This window comes from Leiobunum rupestre, chromosome 1, assembly GCF_980474605.1.
Source record: "Leiobunum rupestre chromosome 1, qqLeiRupe1.1.hap1, whole genome shotgun sequence".
Lineage (NCBI taxonomy): Eukaryota > Metazoa > Arthropoda > Arachnida > Opiliones > Sclerosomatidae > Leiobunum > Leiobunum rupestre.
Genome location: NC_143384.1, coordinates 75,771,700 through 75,780,241, shown reverse-complemented (window position 1 = coordinate 75,780,241; position 8,542 = coordinate 75,771,700). Strand labels below are relative to the sequence as shown.

At 41.3% G+C, this 8,542-nt stretch overlaps 1 protein-coding gene across 1 annotated transcript; it reads right to left on the bottom strand.

The window, feature by feature from the left end:
* Positions 1–4,258: 4,258 nt before the first annotated feature.
* Positions 4,259–5,116, bottom strand: LOC149966636 (uncharacterized). Its single transcript, XM_090167555.1, has one exon. The coding sequence runs from the start codon at positions 5,114–5,116 to the stop codon at positions 4,259–4,261; it is 858 nt and encodes a 285-aa protein (XP_090023681.1).
* Positions 5,117–8,542: the final 3,426 nt, after the last annotated feature.

The window sequence follows — 8,542 nt, the reverse complement described above, 5'->3', positions numbered from 1 at the left end:
CCTCACATTTACATCCGACCTCACATTTACATCCGACCTCACATTTACATCCGACCTCACATTTACATCCGACCTCACATTTACATCCGACCTCACATTTACATCCGACCTCACATTTACATCCGACCTCACATTTACATCCGACCTCACATTTACATCCGACCTCACATTTACATCCGACCTCACATTTACATCCGACCTCACATTTACATCCGACCTCACATTTACATCCGACCTCACATTTACATCCGACCTCACATTTACATCCGACCTCACATTTACATCCGACCTCACATTTACATCCGACCTCACATTTACATCCGACCTCACATTTACATCCGACCTCACATTTACATCCGACCTCACATTTACATCCGACCTCACATTTACATCCGACCTCACATTTACATCCGACCTCACATTTACATCCGACCTCACATTTACATCCGACCTCACATTTACATCCGACCTCACATTTACATCCGACCTCACATTTACATCCGACCTCACATTTACATCCGACCTCACATTTACATCCGACCTCACATTTACATCCGACCTCACATTTACATCCGACCTCACATTTACATCCGACCTCACATTTACATCCGACCTCACATTTACATCCGACCTCACATTTACATCCGACCTCACATTTACATCCGACCTCACATTTACATCCGACCTCACATTTACATCCGACCTCACATTTACATCCGACCTCACATTTACATCCGACCTCACATTTACATCCGACCTCACATTTACATCCGACCTCACATTTACATCCGACCTCACATTTACATCCGACCTCACATTTACATCCGACCTCACATTTACATCCGACCTCACATTTACATCCGACCTCACATTTACATCCGACCTCACATTTACATCCGACCTCACATTTACATCCGACCTCACATTTACATCCGACCTCACATTTACATCCGACCTCACATTTACATCCGACCTCACATTTACATCCGACCTCACATTTACATCCGACCTCACATTTACATCCGACCTCACATTTACATCCGACCTCACATTTACATCCGACCTCACATTTACATCCGACCTCACATTTACATCCGACCTCACATTTACATCCGACCTCACATTTACATCCGACCTCACATTTACATCCGACCTCACATTTACATCCGACCTCACATTTACATCCGACCTCACATTTACATCCGACCTCACATTTACATCCGACCTCACATTTACATCCGACCTCACATTTACATCCGACCTCACATTTACATCCGACCTCACATTTACATCCGACCTCACATTTACATCCGACCTCACATTTACATCCGACCTCACATTTACATCCGACCTCACATTTACATCCGACCTCACATTTACATCCGACCTCACATTTACATCCGACCTCACATTTACATCCGACCTCACATTTACATCCGACCTCACATTTACATCCGACCTCACATTTACATCCGACCTCACATTTACATCCGACCTCACATTTACATCCGACCTCACATTTACATCCGACCTCACATTTACATCCGACCTCACATTTACATCCGACCTCACATTTACATCCGACCTCACATTTACATCCGACCTCACATTTACATCCGACCTCACATTTACATCCGACCTCACATTTACATCCGACCTCACATTTACATCCGACCTCACATTTACATCCGACCTCACATTTACATCCGACCTCACATTTACATCCGACCTCACATTTACATCCGACCTCACATTTACATCCGACCTCACATTTACATCCGACCTCACATTTACATCCGACCTCACATTTACATCCGACCTCACATTTACATCCGACCTCACATTTACATCCGACCTCACATTTACATCCGACCTCACATTTACATCCGACCTCACATTTACATCCGACCTCACATTTACATCCGACCTCACATTTACATCCGACCTCACATTTACATCCGACCTCACATTTACATCCGACCTCACATTTACATCCGACCTCACATTTACATCCGACCTCACATTTACATCCGACCTCACATTTACATCCGACCTCACATTTACATCCGACCTCACATTTACATCCGACCTCACATTTACATCCGACCTCACATTTACATCCGACCTCACATTTACATCCGACCTCACATTTACATCCGACCTCACATTTACATCCGACCTCACATTTACATCCGACCTCACATTTACATCCGACCTCACATTTACATCCGACCTCACATTTACATCCGACCTCACATTTACATCCGACCTCACATTTACATCCGACCTCACATTTACATCCGACCTCACATTTACATCCGACCTCACATTTACATCCGACCTCACATTTACATCCGACCTCACATTTACATCCGACCTCACATTTACATCCGACCTCACATTTACATCCGACCTCACATTTACATCCGACCTCACATTTACATCCGACCTCACATTTACATCCGACCTCACATTTACATCCGACCTCACATTTACATCCGACCTCACATTTACATCCGACCTCACATTTACATCCGACCTCACATTTACATCCGACCTCACATTTACATCCGACCTCACATTTACATCCGACCTCACATTTACATCCGACCTCACATTTACATCCGACCTCACATTTACATCCGACCTCACATTTACATCCGACCTCACATTTACATCCGACCTCACATTTACATCCGACCTCACATTTACATCCGACCTCACATTTACATCCGACCTCACATTTACATCCGACCTCACATTTACATCCGACCTCACATTTACATCCGACCTCACATTTACATCCGACCTCACATTTACATCCGACCTCACATTTACATCCGACCTCACATTTACATCCGACCTCACATTTACATCCGACCTCACATTTACATCCGACCTCACATTTACATCCGACCTCACATTTACATCCGACCTCACATTTACATCCGACCTCACATTTACATCCGACCTCACATTTACATCCGACCTCACATTTACATCCGACCTCACATTTACATCCGACCTCACATTTACATCCGACCTCACATTTACATCCGACCTCACATTTACATCCGACCTCACATTTACATCCGACCTCACATTTACATCCGACCTCACATTTACATCCGACCTCACATTTACATCCGACCTCACATTTACATCCGACCTCACATTTACATCCGACCTCACATTTACATCCGACCTCACATTTACATCCGACCTCACATTTACATCCGACCTCACATTTACATCCGACCTCACATTTACATCCGACCTCACATTTACATCCGACCTCACATTTACATCCGACCTCACATTTACATCCGACCTCACATTTACATCCGACCTCACATTTACATCCGACCTCACATTTACATCCGACCTCACATTTACATCCGACCTCACATTTACATCCGACCTCACATTTACATCCGACCTCACATTTACATCCGACCTCACATTTACATCCGACCTCACATTTACATCCGACCTCACATTTACATCCGACCTCACATTTACATCCGACCTCACATTTACATCCGACCTCACATTTACATCCGACCTCACATTTACATCCGACCTCACATTTACATCCGACCTCACATTTACATCCGACCTCACATTTACATCCGACCTCACATTTACATCCGACCTCACATTTACATCCGACCTCACATTTACATCCGACCTCACATTTACATCCGACCTCACATTTACATCCGACCTCACATTTACATCCGACCTCACATTTACATCCGACCTCACATTTACATCCGACCTCACATTTACATCCGACCTCACATTTACATCCGACCTCACATTTACATCCGACCTCACATTTACATCCGACCTCACATTTACATCCGACCTCACATTTACATCCGACCTCACATTTACATCCGACCTCACATTTACATCCGACCTCACATTTACATCCGACCTCACATTTACATCCGACCTCACATTTACATCCGACCTCACATTTACATCCGACCTCACATTTACATCCGACATCACATTTACATCCGACATCACATTTACATCCGACATCACATTTACATCCGACATCACATTTACATCCGACATCACATTTACATCCGACATCACATTTACATCCGACATCACATTTACATCCGACATCACATTTACATCCGACATCACATTTACATCCGACATCACATTTACATCCGCCCCAGTGTCAACCTTGAACTGAACTGCTTGGCCATTGACTCGAATTTCTTCTACCCAAGGTGAATCACCATGACCTCCATCCAAGGTTCCCTTTTATTTCCTGTAGGTTGGTAACTTTTGTTCTACACTGGCTCTTGAAATGACCCTTCTTGTTGCATTTATGGCAAGTGGAATTTATCGCTGGACATTGACTCCTGCTATGGCTCTCATCCCGTTCACACCTTGTACACGTTCCCAGCTGACGTTTCTGAGTGATAGGGTCTTTTTGTCTTGATTTCCGTTGCCCTTTCACTTTCTCACGTGGTCGTGACCCTGAAATCTCCTGTACCTTGTCCATGGAGGATGTCGCAGAACTGGGTTTCTCCGTTCCCAACCCGCTCTGCTGCCGTTTGACTGACTCTTCCTGTTGGGCTTTATGGACTGCTTTTTCCAATGTGAGCTCCGTGTCAAGTTGTAACCTCTGGGACAAGGCTTTATCAGACATTCCGACAATAAACCGGTCTCGGATTAGGTCATCGTGTAACTCTCCGAACTCACAGTACTTCGCCAGTGCGTGTAGCGCCGTCAGAAACTGTTCAACACCTTCACCATCTACTTGAATACGCGAGTTAAACCTGGCCCACTCATACGGAATATTCCTCTTCCCAATGAAATGTCTGTCAAACTGTTCGACGACTGTGGTGTAATCCTTGCGTTTGTCGTCATCCAACTTGAAGGCTTCAAAGATATCCTCTGACTTCTCCCCCATGACATATAACAGATGGATAACTTGTGCTCCTCCAGTTAATTCTTTTGCTCCTGTGATATCCCGGAACCTTTCAGACTTTCTCCTCCATTTACTCCACCCTGACGGATTGCTGAAGTCGAACTCTTCTGGAGTTGAAACTAGGGAAGCTGCCTGTGGCACCTTCTTAGTAGTCATTTTCGTCGTCCTTGGAAGTACAACCGACCCTTGTCGATTTCTTTAGACCCTTTCGGCCTAGACGTTGACGATAGACCTCGGATACCACGGATAAATTTGACACCAGGAACCAGGAACTCAAGACCAGTAGCTTTTCACTATCTCAACGGAAACCAGGAGCTTCTGACACCATGTAATGTTATGCGGTGGGCATAAGAACTACACTCAGATTAAAACCAGAACAGAGTTTATTAACATAACATTTAGATTTCAATGAGATAACTGATTATCAATGTTATTACAACAGCTATTTATACTAAAATTATTTACACAAAAAAACAACATTGATAAGAATATATTATTTTTTACATTATCACAAGCGTGATTACACATTCTTCATTTCCAGAAAGAGCGAATTACCATCATCGCCAAAAATTAAATCTTTGCGCGTAGCTTCATTACACAAGCTTTGGGAAATCAACGTGGAGAATAAATTTTGGGATTTCACGCATTCACAGGATCAGATATCACTGGCCGATTTTATGGTCGTTCCATAGAAGGATGCCTCAAAATTTTTTTTTAAATGTGAGCCAGTGATTTTAAAATCGTTGGGTCGATTGGGTCTAAGACCATTTACACCTGGACTACAATTCCAACGTTATACCTCCGAGTTTAGAGTTTCGGCTACAAAACACTACCAAGTGGATAAAATCCGCGATAGTAATCCACAATCATGCAGCAACCCCCCCCCCCCTTTTTGCAAGGGCGTATTTAAGGGGGGGTTTGGGGGTTCAACCCCCCCCGAAATGCTGATGACCGGGGGGGGGGATGTCTAATAAAAATCAGTGAAACTTCCGTCAGCACCCCCCCTTGAAATTTTCCCTCAAAAACCCCCCTGAAATAAAATCCTGGATACGCCCTTGCTTTTTTGATCCCCCATCTTTAGGAGGCGAACGGTTCGTAAATAACGGGCGAAAATTGGTCGCGACTCGCGAGGCGACCGAATAAAATGTCAGGAGAGGAGCGCGAAGTGAACGCGTTTTTTCAGGCCGAATTTTCTTGTGGACGAGAGTTGCCTCTAAATAACGATGGTGGTGTTGGGGTAGCGGCGACGCTAGCCTAACAACAAAGTCTACCTTCATTGCAGTCCAGGTGTAAATGGTCTTAGATTGGGTGAAGCCAATTTTGAACTTTCAGAGGAAACGGAAAATAATCTATTAAGATATGTATGTTTATTGTACAATTCTAAAAATGATGAGACATTGGAATTGTTTCGATGGGGCCTCTATTCCTCTCACGGTTCCCATGGAGAGAATCTACCTCCAAACAGAGGGGCAATGTAACAACACACTATCTTTGTTTTGTTTGGAAAAGCTATATATACAATCATTCATCGAATCCAGTACCTGATGACTTTGGTTGGAGAAAGAGAGATAATATCAGCTACGCCGTAATTACAACCGAAGAGTTTCCAATTAGAACAATATTAATAATTAATAATTTGTAATAGCTATTATAACTCTAAAACGTAAGCCGATCAGATAAATATTTTCTGTATGTAGCTTATAAGAAGTGTGGGGGGGGGTACCTTTAACTAATTATAAATTCATTAATAATTGTCGTAGATAAATAAGTGAAACATTTTTAAATTAGTTGCAACCGTATAACTGTAGGAAAAATTTATAACTACGTAACAATTTAAAATTTAATGCGCAATGACTATTAAAGTACAATTTTACGAAGGAGGGGGTAAGTTTCGGCTGCCGGCGCCCCCCTTCAGTAAAAGATTCAACATTGAAATTTTTGGAATAAATAAAATACATGTCCACTAACAAACTATACTTCAAAGATTTTAATTAACGTAATTATATACCGAGAAAAAAAATAAAAACCAAATTATGAAAATTGACATTTTAACCCCCCCGCACCCCTCTTAAAACGGACCTGAAATTTTGGCAACATTTTTTAAATTAGTCAGTGTAGTCTAATTTACTAAAAAAACAGTTTTTCCTTTTAACAAACAAAAAAAGCAAGAACCCAATTAGACTTTTCAGTTTACATAGAGCCATGTAGTGGCAAATGCGAGAGATCATGAACTGCTGGATTTTCGTCTGCTAAGCAGAAGATTTTTCACCAAAGCGTCTGCTTAGTAGACGAAAATCCAGCAGTTTATGAGCTTCTTGCATTTGCCACTACGTGGCTCTATGTAAACTAAAAAGGCTAATTGAGTCCACACTACTACGGCCAACGCGTCATTCACAGCCGCTTCGATCATGATTAATCACGAAAGTTATACGAAAAATATTTGTTAAATAGCGAGGCGCTTATGATTAGTCAATTCGATTGCACGAGTTTCTGGTTTTCTACGTTTAATAAAAAATGCTGAACTTCAGTAGGTATTTTATCCGTTAATATTTAAACATATATTTTTTATAATTCAATATATGTAAAAAAATAATCAAAAACGAAAATCACTGAACGATGATTTTTTCGATAAATAGTAGAACAATTATACAGGGTGTCCACTAAAAAATGAACCAGGGCGAATATCTCAAAATATGTTGTAGGTGCGAATTTGAAAATTGCATTTCGAATAGAGTGTGCAGGGGGAACCCTACTGCAAAAATTTCGATGACCTTGAACAATGTCTTCAAGGTCATCCAAAAACTAACTCGAGAACCGTAAGTGTTACAAAGTTGGTTCCAATTAGATAAGTGTTCCACGTGACTTTTTAAGTACAAATATCTTTGAGTTGATCGGATTTGACCAATAGGAAGCCGAGAAATGCTAGATGAAAAACAAGAAGGTCGTTAAGTTTATAACGTGTCGAAAGCGAGGTTCGGGAGCTGATAACTCTAAAGATACTCGTGTTAGAGTACTGAAATTTGCTACACATCCTCATCAGGATTTAGGGTCTTTAGTTTAAAATTTTCAATGACCTTGAACCATGTCTTCAAGGTCATCCAAAAACTAACGCGAGAATCCTAAGTGTTAGAAAGTTGTGACGGTTACTCATCCCTGTTTAAATTGATTTTTTTCGGGAAAAAATGTAAACAAATTAATTTACTGGTTAATATTTTGAAAAATGATTAAAAAACATTTATTATTCGTAAATTTTGAGCTTTTTATCGAAAAAAAACGTCGTTTTTCCGATTAGTCTTACAAATTTATCAAAATATTAATCGGATAATACAGAAATATAAATTACTTGATCAAAACGTTTTACGAATAATTTTGAGAGCTTTATCTATTGAATGAAAGTTAACCATCCCCAACCTCTAGAAAGTTGGTTCCAATTAGAAAAGTGTTCCACGTCTTCAAGGTCATCCAATTTTACAAACTTGAAAAACTCCCACCATAATAAGTTTGTCTAGAATTGGTTTAGAGTTATGTTCGTTTTCTTTCAATTTTCTTTTTAACGACCTTTGTGATTTTGAAAAACAGTTC